We start from the raw sequence: 15,474 nt of genomic DNA, 5'->3' as shown, positions 1-15,474 counted from the left end.
TTTGATACACTGCCGATTTTGCAGGTTTTCCTACTTACAAAGCATTTAGAGGTCTGTAATTTTTATCATAGGTACACTTCAACTGTGAGAGACGGAATCTAAAACAAAAATCCAGAAAATCACATTGTATGATTTTAAAGTAATTAATTTGCATTTTATTGCATGACATAAGTATTTGATCACCTACCAACCAGTAAGAATTCCGGCTCTCACAGACCTGTTAGTTTTTCTTTAAGAAGTCCTCCTGTTCTCCACTCATTACCTGTATTAACTGCACCTGTTTGAACTCGTTACCTGTATAAAAGACACCTGTCCACACACTCAATCAAACAACCTCTCCATAATGGCCAAGACCAGAGAGCTGTGTAAGGCCTGCACAAGGCTGGGATGGGCTACAGGACAAAAAGGCAAGCAGCTTGGTAAGAAGGCAACAACTGTTGGCACAATTATTAGAAAATTGAAGAAGTTCAAGATGACGGTCAATCACCCTCGGTCTGGGGCTCCATGCAAGATCTCACCTCGTGGGGCATCAATGATCATGAGGAAGGTGAGGGATCAGCCCAGAACTACACGGCAGGAACTGGTCAATGACCTGAAGTGTACCACAGTCTCAAAGAAAACCATTAGTAACACACTATGCCGTCATGGATTAAAATCCTGCAGCACACGCAAGGTCCCCCTGCTCAAGCCAGCGCATGTCCAGGCCCGTCTGAAGTTTGCCAATGACCATCTGGATGATCCAGAGGAGGAATGGGAGAAGGTCATGTGGTCTGATGAGACAAAAATATAGCTTTTTGGTCTAAACTCCACTCGCCGTGTTTGGAGGAAGAAGAAGGATGAGTACAACCCCAAGAACACCATCCCAACCGTGAAGTATGGAGGTGGAAACATCATTCTTTGGGGATGCTTTTCCGCAAAGGGGACAGGACGACTGCACCGTATTGAGGGGAGGATGGATGGGGCCATGTATCGCGAGATCTTGGCCAACAACCTCCTTCCCTCAGTAAGAGCATTGAAGATGGGTCGTGGCTGGGTCTTCCAGCATGACAACGACTCGAAACACACAGCCAGGGCAACTAAGGAGTGGCTCCGTAAGAAGCATCTCAAGTTCCTGGAGTGGCCTAGCCAGTCTCCAGACCTGAACCCAATAGAAAATCTTTGGAGGGAGCTGAAAGTCCGTATTGCCCAGCGACAGCCCCGAAACCTGTAGGATCTGGAGAAGGTCTGTATGGAGGAGTGGGCCAAAATCCCTGCTGCAGTGTGTGCAAACCTGGTCAAGACCTACAGGAAACGTATGATCTCTGTAATTGCAAACAAAGGTTTCTGTACCAAATATTAAGTTCTGCTTTTCTGATGTATCAAATACTTATGTCATGCAATAAAATGCAAATTAATTACTTAAAAATCATACAATGTGATTTTCTGGATTTTTGTTTTAGATTCCGTCTCGCACAGTTGAAGTGTACCTATGATAAAAATTACAGACCTCTACATGCTTTGTAAGTAGGAAAACCTGCAAAATTGGCAGTGTATCAAAAACTTGTTCTCCCCACTGTATATATGAAGAGTCATCAACAGTCTATATATGAAGAGTCATCAACTGTCTATGAGTCATCAACAGTCTATATATGAAGAGTCATCAACAGTCTATGAGTCATCAACAGTCTATGTATGAAGAGTCAGGGCAGTATATATGAAGAGTCATCAACAGTCTATGAGTCATCAACAGTCTATATATGAAGGGTCATCAACAGTCTATGAGTCATCAACAGTCTATATATGAAGAGTCAGGGAAGTATATATATGAAGAGTCATCAACAGTCTATATATGAAGAGTCATCAACAGTCTATGAGTCATCAACAGTATATATATGAAGAGTCAGGGCAGTATATTTATGAAGAGTCATCAACAGTCTATGAGTCATCAACAGTCTATATATGAAGAGTCATCAACAGTCTATATATGAAGAGTCATCAACAGTCTATATATGAAGAGTCATCAACAGTATATGAGTCATCAACAGTATATATATGAAGAGTCATCAACAGTCTATAAGTCATCAACAGTCTATATATGAAGAGTCAGGGCAGTATATATATGAAGAGTCATCAACAGTATATATATGAAGAGTCATCAACAGTCTATATATGAAGAGTCAGGGCAGTCTATATATGAAGAGTCAGGGCAGTCTATATATGAAGAGTCAGGGCAGTCTATATATGAAGAGTCAGGGCAGTCTATATATGAAGAGTCAGGGCAGTATATATATGAAGAGTCAGGGCAGTATATATATATAGAGTCAGGGCAGTCAATATATGAAGAGTCAGGGCAGTCTATATATGAAGAGTCAGGGCAGTCTATATATGAAGAATCAGGGCAGTATATATATGAAGAGTCAGGGCAGTCTATATATGAAGAGTCAGGGCAGTATATATATGACGAGTCAGGGCAGTCTATATATGAAGAGTCAGGGCAGTCTATATATGAAGAGTCAGGGCAGTCTATATATGAAGAGTCAGGGCAGTCTATATATGAAGAGTCAGGGCAGTATATATATGAAGAGTCAGGGCAGTATATATATGAAGAGTCATCAAAGGTCTATATATGAAGAGTCATAAACAGTCTTTAGGTCATCAACAGTCTACATATGAAGAGTCAGGGCAGTATATATATGAAGAGTCATCAAAAGTCTATATATGAAGAGTCATCAACAGTCTATATATGAAGAGTCATCAACAGTCTATGAGTCATCAACAGTCTATATATGAAGAGTCATCAACAGTCTATGAGTCATCTACAGTCTATATATGAAGAGTCATCAACAGTCTATGAGTCATCAACAGTCTATATATGAAGAATCATCAACAGTCTATGAGTCATCAACAGTCTATATATGAAGAGTCAGGGCAGTATATATATGAAGAGTCGTCAACAGTCTATGAGTCATCAACAGTCTATATATGAAGGGTCATCAACAGTCTATGAGTCATCAACAGTCTATATATGAAGAGTCAGGGCAGTATATATATGAAGAGTCATCAACACTCTATGAGTCATCAACAGTCTATATATGAAGAGTCATCAACAGTCTATGAGTCATCAACAGTATATATATGAAGAGTCAAGGCAGTATATATATGAAGAGTCATCAACAGTCTATGAGTCATCAACAGACTATATATGAAGTCATCAACAGTCTATATATGAAGAGTCATCAACAGTCTATATATGAAGAGTCATCAACAGTCTATATATGAAAAGTCATCAACAGTCTATATATGAAGAGTCATCAACAGTCTCTGAGTCATCAACAGTCTATATATGAAGAGTCATCAACAGTATATATATGAAGAGTCATCAACAGTCTATGAGTCATCAACAGTATATATATGAAGAGTCAGGGCAGCATATATATGAAGAGTCAGGGCAGTCTATATATGAAGAGTCAGGGCAGTCTATATATGAAGAGTCAGGGCAGTCTATATATGAAGAGTCAGGGCAGTCTATATATGAAGAGTCAGGGCAGTATATATATGAAGAGTCAGGGCAGTATATATATATAGAGTCAGGGCAGTCTATATATGAAGAGTCAGGGCAGTCTATATATGAAGATTCAGGGCAGTCTATATCTAAAGAGTCAGGGCAGTATATATATGACGAGTCAGGGCAGTATATATATGAAGAGTCAGGGCAGTGTATATATGAAGAGTCAGGGCAGTATATATATGAAGAGTCAGGGCAGTATATATATGAAGAGTCATGGCAGTATATATATATGAAGAGTCATCAAAGGTCTATATATGAAGAGTCATCAACAGTCTATAAGTCATCAACAGTCTACATATGAAGAGTCAGGGCAGTATATATATATGAAGGGTCATCAAAAGTCTATATATGAAGAGTCATCAACAGTCTATTAGTCATCAACAGTCTATATATGAAGAGTCATCAACAGTCTATGAGTCATCAACAGTCTATATATGAAGAGTCATCAACAGTCTATGAGTCATCAACAGTCTATATATGAAGAGTCATTAACAGTCTACGAGTCATCAACAGTCTATATATGAATTATCATCAACAGTCTATGAGTCATCAACAGTCTATATATGAAGAGTCAGGGCAGTATATATATGAAGAGTCATCAACAGTCTATGAGTCATCAACAGTCTATATATGAAGAGTCAGGGCAGTATATATATGAAGAGTCATCAACAGTCTATGAGTCATCAACAGTCTATATATGAAGAGTCATCAACAGTCTATGAGTCATCAACAGTATATATATGAAGAGTCAGGGCAGTATATATATGAAGAGTCATCAACAGTCTATGAGTCATCAACAGTCTATATATGAAGAGTCATCAACAGTCTATATATGAAGAGTCATCAACAGTCTATATATGAAGAGTCATCAACAGTCTATTAGTCATCAACAGTATATATATGAAGAGTCATCAACAGTCTATATATGAAGAGTCAGAGCAGTCTATATATGAAGAGTCAGGGCAGTCTATATATGAAGAGTCAGGGCAGTATATATATGAAGAGTCCGGGCAGTCTATATATGAAGAGTCAGGGCAGTCTATATATGAAGAGTCAGGGCAATATATATATGAAGGGTCAGGGCAGTCTATATATGAAGAGTCATCAACAGTCTATATATGAAGAGTCAGGGCAGTCTATATATGAAGAGTCATCAACAGTCTATATATGAAGAGTCAGGGCAGTCTATATATGAAGAGTCAGGGCAGTCTATATATGAAGAGTCAGGGGGGTCTATATATGAAGAGTCAGGGGGGTCTATATATGAAGAGTCAAGGCAGTCTATATATGAAGAGTCAGGGCAGTCTATATATGAAGAGTCAGGGCAGTCTATATATGAAGAGTCAGGGCAGTCTATATACTGCTACTATACATCTCTACCTCTATTTAATACAGCTGCTCTCGAAAATCCGTCACAACTTCTGAAGATTCATGGAACAAAATAGTAGTAATAAACGAACAAAATATTTTTGTAATAAACAAAGAAAATAATAGCTAGTGTTGTGTTGTAAACATGTTATAAAGGTGGTATTATTGCATGTTTCCTACCTCTTAAAAAAGATAAATCAAATGTTCTGGAACTTACAGAGTTACACTAACACTGTTTAAGTTAGCTAGATAAAGCACTGCCAACTTTTAGATATTATCTGTCTGTGTGAATAAATTAATAAATAGCAGAGACAGACAGACATAGTGACTACTCTCTCCCATTCAACAGTTCTTTACAGTGCCTGCAGAGCATTAATAGGGGTTTAGGGAAACATGGTCTATGTCCAAAGAGACTGGGTCTTGACAAAATGATTTCTCAATGAAGCATGGAGGACATTTGCATAACAATTATGGGAACTGCATGGGACTACTTTTTCTAGCATCACTGTATAGAGAGAGAGAGAGAGAGAGAGAGAGAGAGAGAGAGAGAGAGAGAGAGAGAGAGAGAGAGAGAGAGAGAGAGAGAGAGAGAGAGAGAGAGAGAGAGAGAGAGAGAGAGAGAGAGAGAGAGAGAGAGCTGTTTTGTTATTTATAATGACTGACTAGACAACTTCAAGTGCGGTTTGTGATTATTTGATGTGACGAGATTAAATTTATTTGCGAATGTTATTAGCTGCTCATTATCAATTGTCCCATTGTTCTTGTTTCTTCTTGGGAAATGGTGTATAAATAGAATATCCATCCTACTTTGTCAGATTCAGATCAGAGTTTTAATAGTCACATGCACAGGGTTCCAGGTGTGATTACAGGACTAGTGAAATAAAATAATGACAATGGTAATAAAAACCCACAATAGAAATAGAAAGAGCACTATATATCAGAACCGTAGCAGTGATGAGTACATACATGACCATTGGGGTGGAGAAAGAGTAAAGACTGTTGAGGACATGGGGGGGGGGGGACGATAGTGGGAACAGCAGGCAGAGTAAAGACTGTTGAGGGGGTGGGGGGGATGACGATAGGGGGAACAGCAGGCAGAGTAAAGACTGTTCAGGGGGTGATGACGATAGGGGGAACAGCAGGCAGAGTAAAGACTGTTGAGGGGGTGGGGGGGGTGACCATAGGGGGAACAGCAGGCAGAGTAAAGACTGTTGAGGGGGTGGGGGGGGATGACCATACGGGGAACAGCAGGCAGAGTAAAGACTGTTGAGGAGGTGGGGGGGGGATGACCATAGGGGGAAGAGCAGGCAGAGTAAAGACTGTTGAGGACATGGGGGGGGGGGGGGGGGGTGATAGGGGGAACAGCAGGCAGAGTAAAGACTGTTGAGGACATGGGGGGGGGGGGGTGATAGGGGGAACAGCAGGCAGAGTAAAGACTGTTGAGGACATGGGGGGGGGACGATAGGGGGAACAGCAGGCAGAGTAAAGACTGTTGAGGAGGTGGGGGGGGGGGACGATAGGGGGAACAGCAGGCAGAGTAAAGACTGTTGAGGAGGGTGGGGGGGGGGGGGGGGGGGTGACCATAGGGGGAACAGCAGGCAGAGTAAAAACTGTTGAGGGGGGGTGGGGGGGATGACCATAGGGGGAACAGCAGGCAGAGTAAAGACTGTTGAGGAGGTGGGGGGGGGGGGGAGATGACCATAGGGGGAACAGCAGGCAGAGTAAAGACTGTTGAGGAGGTGGGGGGGGGGATGACCATAGGGGGAACAGCAGGCAGAGTAAAGACTGTTGAGGGGGTGATGACGATAGGGGGAACAGCAGGCAGAGTATAGACTGTTGAGGGGGTGGGGGGGGATGAGCAGGCAGAGTAAAGACTGTTGAGTAGGTGGGGGGGGACGATAGGGGGAACAGCAGGCAGAGTAAAGACTGTTGAGGAGGTGGGGGGGGGACGACGATAGGGGGAACAGCAGGCAGAGTAAAGACTGTTGAGGAGGTGGGGGGGGGGGGCGATAGGGGAACAGCAGGCAGAGTAAAGACTGTTGAGGGTGTGGGGGGATGACCATAGGGGGAACAGCAGGCAGAGTAAAGACTGTTGAGGACATGGGGGGGGGGGGGGGGGGGGGACGATAGGGGGAACAGCAGGCAGAGTAAAGACTGTTGAAGAGGTGGGGGGGATGACCATAGGGGGAACAGCAGGCAGAGTAAAGACTGTTGAGGAGGTGGGGGGGGACGACGATGGGGGAACAGCAGGCAGAGTAAAGACTGTTGAGGAGGTGGGGGGGGGGGGGGGTGACCATAGGGGGAACAGCAGGCAGAGTAAAAACTGTTGAGGGGGTGGGGGGGATGACCATAGGCGGAACAGCAGGCAGAGTAAAGACTGTTGAGGAGGTGGGGGGGATGACCATAGGGGGAACAGCAGGCAGAGTAAAGACTGTTGAGGGGGTGATGACGATAGGGGGAACAGCAGGCAGAGTAAAGACTGTTGAGGAGGTGGGGGGGATGAGCGCAGGCAGAGTAAAGACTGTTGAGTAGGTGGGGGGGGGGGACGATAGGGGGAACAGCAGGCAGAGTAAAGACTGTTGAGGAGGTGGGGGGGGGGGGGGGACGATAGGGGGAACAGCAGGCAGAGTAAAGACTGTTGAGGGTGTGGGGGGATGACCATAGGGGGAACAGCAGGCAGAGTAAAGACTGTTGAGGGGGTGGGGGGATGACCATAGGGGGAACAGCAGGCAGAGGTAAAGACTGTTGAGTTTAATCTAATGTTAGAGATGTTTTGACAACAAAGCAAAGTTAGAACATGACAACTATAGTTTATAAATAACTTACTAGCATGATATAAGTGTTTCTAAATGACAAATAACTTGCTATAATACACTGAGCAAAAATATAAACGCAACATGTAAAGTGTTGGTCCTATGTTTCATGAGCTGAAATAAAAGATCACAGAAATGTTCCATACGCTCAGAAAGCTTATTTCTCTCAAATTCTTTGCACAAATGTGTTTACATCCCTGTTAGTGAGCGTTTCGCCTTTGCCAAGATAATCCATCCACCTGACAGGTGGCATATCAAGAAGCTGATTGAACAGCATGATCATTACACAGGTGCACCTTGTGCTGGGGACAATAAAAGACCACTGTAAAATGTGCAGTTTTGTCACACAACACAATGCCACAGATGTCTCAAGTTTTGAGGGAGCGTGCAATTGGCATGCTGACTGCAGGAATGTTAATTTATCTACCATAAGCCACCTCCAACATCGTTTTAGAGAATTTGGCAGTACGCCCAAACGGCCTCACAACCGCAGACCACGTGTATGGCGTCGTGTGGGCGAGTGGTTTTCTGATGTCAACGTTGTGAACAGAGTGCCCCATGGTGGCGGTGGGGTTATGGTATGGGCTGGCATAAGCTACGGACAACAAACACAATTGTATTTTATCGATGGCAATTTGAATGCACAGAGATACCGTGACAAGATCCTGAGGCCCATTGTCGTGCCATTCATCCGCCACCAATCACCTCATGTTTTCAGCATGATAATGCACGGCCCCATGTCACAAGGATCTGTACACAATTCCTTGAAGCTGAAAATGTCCCAGTTCTGCATACTCACCAGACATGTCACCCATTGAGCATGTTTGGGATGCTCTGGATCGACGCATAGGACAGCGTGTTCCAGTTCCGCCAGTATCCAGCAACTTTGCACAGCCATTGAAGAGGAGTGGGACAATATTCCACAGGCCACAATCAACAGCCTGATCAACTCTATGCGAAGGAGATGTTACGCTCTGCATGAGGAAAATGGTGGTCACACCAGAGACTGACTGGTTTTCGGATCCACGCCCCTACCTTTTTAAAAAGGTATTTGTGACTAGCGCCGTAGCTCAGCTGGTAGAGCATGGCGCTTGTAACGCCAAGGTAGTGGGTTTGATCCCCGGGACCACCCATACACAAAAAAATAAATAATGTATGCACGCATGACTGTAAGTCGCTTTGGATAAAAACGTCTGCTAAATGGCATATTATTATAATATTATTATCTGTATTCCCAGTCATGTGAAATCTATAGATTAGGTCCTAATGAATTTATTTCAATTTACTGATTTCCTTATATGAACTGTATCTCAGTAAAATCTTTGAAATTGTTGCATGTTGCATTTATATTTTTGTTCAGTATAATTAAAATAACAACTCCAGATTTGTCTAAAACATAAAGAACGGTAGCAGGGATTTGCCTGTCCAGAAAGTTCTCCGTCTCTTTAAAGCCCCGCCCGTTCTGGGCTCAGATCACATGAGTCAGAGTTTGATGTCCTGCCCGAAGTTTACAACCAAGTCACACTCAACTTTACAACAGTGAGAAGGCAGTGATTTGCAATGTGCGCTGTCACTCGTTTTTCGATGGAAAAATCTGAAAACTTTCGATGGTAAATCTGTGCAGTAATTTGAGTTTAGCCAGGTAAACGTTTTCAACTTTTTCTTTGTGTTTTTTTTGTGGAAAAGTTACAGATACAGTTCGGTAGATATGCGCGTTGTTGTATTGCACAGTGTGTCCTTCCGAAACATCAAAAAGAAGTGTACAGTTTCTGGAGATTACGATAGATAGCTGTTGGGATAACTTTACCAAATTTACTTTTGGACTCACTTTGACTAACTTTCGATGATCGAGGTTTCGAGTTTCGCTCTCCGAAAAACTCTGGATTGATTTTGGGCTCTTTGAGTTTAATCTTTTTATACATATTTTTTTCTCTGGCAAATACTTTTTGGATTGTTTTTGGAATAAACATGGATCCGAGCCAACACAACCCCCCAGCCGGCCACCAGATCATCCACGTCCGTGGCGACTCCGAGACTGACCTGGAGGCCCTTTTCAACGCTGTTATGAACCCGAAAAATACCATCGTCCCCCCCTCCGTCCCTATGAGGATGAGGAAGCTTCCCGATTCCTTCTTCAAACCGCCAGAGCCAAAATCCCACTCCAGACAAGTAAGACGAGAGAGACCACCCTCACGCACACCCCAGCTACAGCCCTAACCCTAACCCCCAGACACTTCAGCAACTATAAAGAGAAAAATCCGTTCAGTTGTTTTACTTTTACCCACGCATGTTCCTAGTCAGGAGTGTCCCAAAAACGTTAATTATATTAAATTAGAAGTTATCTGCTGTTACCTAAATCAAGATGAATCAGCTTGAGAAGGTTAATTTTTTGAGGAGTTGTTGAATAACTTTTTTAAGTGTTACGCATATGACTAGTACTACGTGCTATTACTATAGTTAATTTTGTAAGTTATTCCAATAGTTTCAAGTTGCAGATATATCTTATGTAGGCTTCATATAATGTAGTGTATTGCATTGGCGAAAATTATTATTTAATTAATACACCAAGATTAACATAATATTCGTTTTAAGATTGATAAAAAAGTTGTTACGTTTGATGTTTGTAAATGAAAAGAAAATGTCTGTGATCGAAAAATGGACTGCAGCCTAGGCCCTATGCTTGCAACAGGTCCGTTTGTGCAGGAGTAGAACCTGCCGGTTTAGTTAAACAATGCATGCCCTTTAATGTTAGTAAAAAGCTTACGAAATCATGTGGTGGGATCACTCGTAGCCTATTTACAATGTTTTCCCTTTCAGTTTATGATCTTTAATGAGTGAGTTGAGCCAACAGTGCGCATGCGCGGTTTCACGGTGGCATAGACGTGTCGGAGTATGCGCTTTCGGGACTTCCAGAGTTGTTGTCCCTGATTCCCTGTTCCACTTTAGCAGGCTGCTGCAGCAGCCCTCTTCTCCTCTCCTCCGTCTTTAGAAGCCGAGCAGTGATACTAGGCCAATTTATTATCACAATGTTTGGTTATTCAAGTTTATGAACAGAAAGTTTGTTCTTATTGCATGGAACAACAACCACTTTATTTCTTTTTTAAATAATAATAATAATAATAATAATAATAATAATAATAATATGCCATTTAGCAGACGCTTTTATCCAAAGCGACTTACAGTCATGCGTGCATACATTTTTACGTATGGGTGGTCCCGGGGATCGAACCCACTACCTTGGCGTTACAAGCGCCATGCTCTACCAGCTGAGCTACTCAACTCGTTATAAAACGTGACTATAATGAATTGATTTAATTACTTTGAAGTGAATAGTGAGGAACATGATTGAACAACATTTAATGAGGTGTTTTGTATACAAACTTTCCATCAGTAATCTGGTGTACATTACTGGTCATGTGCCATTGTTAGAGTGAATCACTTCCCTGACTCCCCCTCTCCTCCTCCTCCTCTCCTACTCCTCCTCCTCCTCTCCTACTCCCCCCTCTCCTACTCCCCTACTCCCCCTCTCCTCCTCCTCCTCTCCTACTCCCCTCTCCTACTCCTCCTCTCCTACTCCCCCTCTCCTACTCCCCCTCTCCTACTCCTCCTCTCCTACTCCTCCTCCCCCTCTCCTACTCCCCCTCTCCTACTCCTCCTCTCCTACTCCTCCTCCCCCTCTCCTACTCCCCCTCTCCTACTCCTCCTCTCCTACTCCTCCTCCTCCTCTCCTACTCCCCCTCTCCTACTCCTCCTCTCCTACTCCTCCTCCTCCTCTCCTACTCCCCCTCTCCTACTCCTCCTCTCCTACTCCTCCTCCTCCTCTCCTCCTCCTCCTCTCCTACTCCCCCTCTCCTACTCCTCCTCTCCTACTCCTCCTCCTCCTCTCCTACTCCCCTCTCCTACTCCTCCTCTCCTACTCCTCCTCCTCCTCTCCTCCTCCTCCTCTCCTACTCCCCCTCTCCTACTCCTCCTCTCCTACTCCTCCTCCTCCTCTCCTACTCCTCCTCTCCTACTCCTCCTCTCCTACTCCTCCTCCTCCTCTCCTACTCCCCTCTCCTACTCCCCCTCTCCTACTCCTCCTCCTCCTCTCCTACTCCTCCTCCTCCTCTCCTACTCCCCCTCTCCTACTCCCCCTCTCCTACTCCTCCTCCTCCTCTCCTACTCCTCCTCCTCCTCTCCTACTCCTCCTCCTCCTACTCCCCCTCTCCTACTCCCCCTCTCCTACTCCTCCTCCTCCTCTCCTACTCCTCCTCCTCCTCTCCTACTCCTCCTCCTCCTACTCCCCCTCTCCTACTCCCCCTCTCCTACTCCTCCTCCTCCTCTCCTACTCTCCTCCTCCTCCTCCTCTCCTACTCCCCCTCTCCTACTCCTCCTCTCCTACCCCTCCTCCTCCTCTCCTACTCCCCCTCTCCTACTCCCCCTCTCCTACTCCTCCTCCTCCTCTCCTACTCCTCCTCCTCCTCTCCTACTCCTCCTCCTCCTACTCCCCCTCTCCTACTCCCCCTCTCCTACTCCTCCTCCTCCTCTCCTACTCCTCCTCCTCCTCTCCTACTCCTCCTCCTCCTACTCCCCCTCTCCTACTCCCCCTCTCCTACTCCTCCTCCTCCTCTCCTACTCCTCCTCCTCCTCCTCCTCTCCTACTCCCCCTCTCCTACTCCTCCTCTCCTACTCCTCCTCCTCCTCTCCTACTCCTCCTCCTCCTACTCCCCCTCTCCTACTCCCCCTCTCCTACTCCTCCTCCTCCTCTCCTACTCCTCCTCCTCCTCTCCTACTCCTCCTCCTCCTACTCCCCTCTCCTACTCCCCCTCTCCTACTCCTCCTCCTCCTCTCCTACTCCTCCTCCTCCTCCTCCTCTCCTACTCCCCCTCTCCTACTCCTCCTCTCCTACTCCTCCTCCCCCTCTCCTACTCCCCCTCTCCTACTCCTCCTCTCCTACTCCTCCTCCTCCTCCTCCTCTCCTACTCCCCCTCTCCTACTCCCCCTCTCCTACTCCTCCTCCTCCTCTCCTACTCCTCCTCCTCCTACTCCTCCTCTCCTACTCCTCCTCTCCTACTCCCCTCTCCTACTCCTCCTCTCCTACTCCTCCTCCTCCTCTCCTACTCCTCCTCCTCCTCTTAATTTCTCCTCCATCCTCTTCTCCCCTCTCCTCCTCATCTTCCCTCTCCTCCTCTCTCCTCCTCCATCTTCTCCTCTCTCCTCCACCCTCTTCTCTCTTCCTCCCAGGCCAGCACAGACGCAGGTACGGCTGGTGCCATCGCCCCCCACCACGTGCGCGCCACTCGTCCCCGGCCTCCCTGCAGCTAAGGGGCAGTATCTCCCCTGTTGGGCATGGTCCTGCTGGCGCCCCCCCCATCACACCTCCGACAGTCGTCTTATGAGATCCCGGAGGACATGCCCCTGCCCCCGGGCTGGGAGATGGCCAAGACCCCCTCTGGACAAAGATACTTCCTCAAGTAAGTTTAATAATAGCACCTTATGTACGTTAACTCTCTATACCTGTGTAATAATGCTGTTATTAAGAGCCAGGAACAGCCCTGTAGGCCCTGGTCGAAAGCAGTGCACTATTGGAACATAGTGTCTGGGGCTTCAGTTTACAGCTAAAATAATGGTTCAATGGAGCCTCCCCTCTTGCCAGACTCTGCTTCAGTGTACTCTACACAGGACAAGACAAGACAGGACAAGACAAGACAGGACTGGGGGTAAACTAGAGACATATAGTGGATTGTGGTTGTATTATAGGGACTGGGGTTAAACTAGAGATGTATAGTGGTTGTATTTGTAAGTCGCTCTGGATAAGAGCGTCTGCTAAATTACTTAATTGTTAAATGTTGTACTAAAGGAACTGGGGTAAACTAGATAGATTTAGTGGTTGTACTAGATGGACTGGGGGTAAACTAGAGATACATAGTGGATTGTGGTTGTATTACAGGGACTGGGGGTAAACTATACAGTGAGGGAAAAAAGTATTTGATCCCCCTGCTGATTTTGTACGTTTGCCCACTGACAAAGACATGATCAGTCTATAATTTTAATGGTAGGTTTATTTGAACAGTGAGAGACAGAATAACAAAGAAAAACCAGAAAATCCAGAAAAACGCATGTCAAAAATGTTATAAATTGATTTGCATTTTAATGAGGGAAATAAGTATTTGACCCCCTCTCAATCAGAATGATTTCTGGCTCCCAGGTGTCTTTTATACAGGTAACGAGCTGAGATTAGGAGCACACTCTTAAAGGGAGTCCTCCTAATCTCAGTTTGTTACCTGGATAAAGGACACCTGTCCACAGAAGCAATCACTCAATCAGATTCCAAACTCTCCACCATGGCCAAGACCAAAGAGCTCTCCAAGGATGTCAGGGACAAGATTGTAGACCTACCCAAGGCTGGAATGGGCTACAAGACCATCGCCAAGCAGCTTGGTGAGAAGGTGACAATACTTGGTGCGATTATTCGCAAATGGAAGAAACACAAAATAACTGTCAATCTTCCTCGGCCTGGGGCTCCATGCAAGATCTCACCTCATGGAGATGCAATGATCATGAGAACGGTGAGGAATCAGCCCAGAACTACACGGGAGGATCTTGTCAATGATCTCAAGGCAGCTGGGACCATAGTCACCAAGAAAACAATTGGTAACACACTACGCCGTGAAGGACTGAAATCCTGCAGCGCCCGCAAGGTCCCCCTGCTCAAGAAAGCACATATACAGGCCCGTCTGAAGTTTGCCAATGAACATCTGAATGATTCAGAGGAGAACTGGGTGAAAGTGTTGTGATCAGATGAGACCAAAATCGAGCTCTTTGCCATCAACTCAACTCGCCGTGTTTGGAGGAGGAGGAATGGTGCCTATGACCCCAAGAACACCATCCCCACCGTCAAACATGGAGGTGGAAACATTATGCTTTGGGGGTGTTTTTCTGCTAAGGGGACAGGACAACTTCACCGCATCAAAGGGACGATGGACGAGGCCATGTACCGTCAAATCTTGGGTGAGAACCTCCTTCCCTCAGCCAGGGCATTGAAAATGGGTAGTGGATGGGTATTCCAGCATGACAATGACCCAAAACACACGGCCAAGGAAACAAAGGAGTGGCTCAAGAAGAAGCACATTAAGGTCCTGGAGTGGCCTAGCCAGTCTCCAGACCTTAATCCCATAGAAAATCTGTGGAGGGAGCTGAAGGTTCGAGTTGCCAAACGTCAGGCTCGAAACCTTAATGACTTGGAGAAGATCTGCAAAGAGGAGTGGGACAAAATCCCTCCTGAGATGTGTGCAAACCTGTTGGCCAACTACAAGAAACAACTGACCTCTGTGATTGCCAACAAGGGTTTTGCCACCAAATACTAAGTCATGTTTTGCAGAGGGGTCAAATACTTATTTCCCTCATTAAAATGCAAATCAATTTATAACATTTTTGACATGCGTTTTTCTGAATTTTGTTGTTGTTATTCTGTCTCTCACTGTTCAAATAAACCTACCATTAAAATAATAGACTGATCATGTCTTTGTCAGTGGGCAAACGTACAAAATCAGCAGGGGATCAAATACTTTTTTCCCTCACTGTAGATATATAGTGGTTGTATTAGAGGGACTGGGCCACTTAAGTTTAAAAACTTGTTCATGTAGGCTACTTAATGTGCAAAATGTTTTCAGTCAGTTTTCTCAAATTTAGGCCAACGACTTTCTTCCCAATTGGTTGTGGGCAGACATGATGTAGTAGGATAAAATGAGAGCTTTCAGAATCAGA

At 45.1% G+C, this 15,474-nt stretch overlaps 1 protein-coding gene across 1 annotated transcript; it reads left to right on the top strand.

Annotated features, from left to right (window-relative positions):
• The first annotated feature begins 9,258 nt into the window (after positions 1-9,258).
• On the top strand, positions 9,259-13,561 carry LOC311123359 (transcriptional coactivator YAP1-like). The gene is made up of 3 exons (XM_084197628.1): positions 9,259-9,897; positions 12,952-13,009; positions 13,040-13,561. The coding sequence occupies exons 1-3, from the start codon at positions 9,697-9,699 to the stop codon at positions 13,183-13,185; spliced, it is 405 nt and encodes a 134-aa protein (XP_084053754.1). The 5' UTR covers positions 9,259-9,696; the 3' UTR covers positions 13,186-13,561.
• The last annotated feature ends 1,913 nt before the right edge of the window (positions 13,562-15,474 follow it).

Source organism: Coregonus lavaretus (assembly GCF_964263955.1).
Source record: "Coregonus lavaretus genome assembly, contig: HAP1_SCAFFOLD_3755, whole genome shotgun sequence".
Classification (NCBI taxonomy): domain Eukaryota; kingdom Metazoa; phylum Chordata; class Actinopteri; order Salmoniformes; family Salmonidae; genus Coregonus; species Coregonus lavaretus.
Note: the sequence above shows the minus strand (reverse complement) of the source record. Positions and strands in the feature narration are given on the sequence as shown.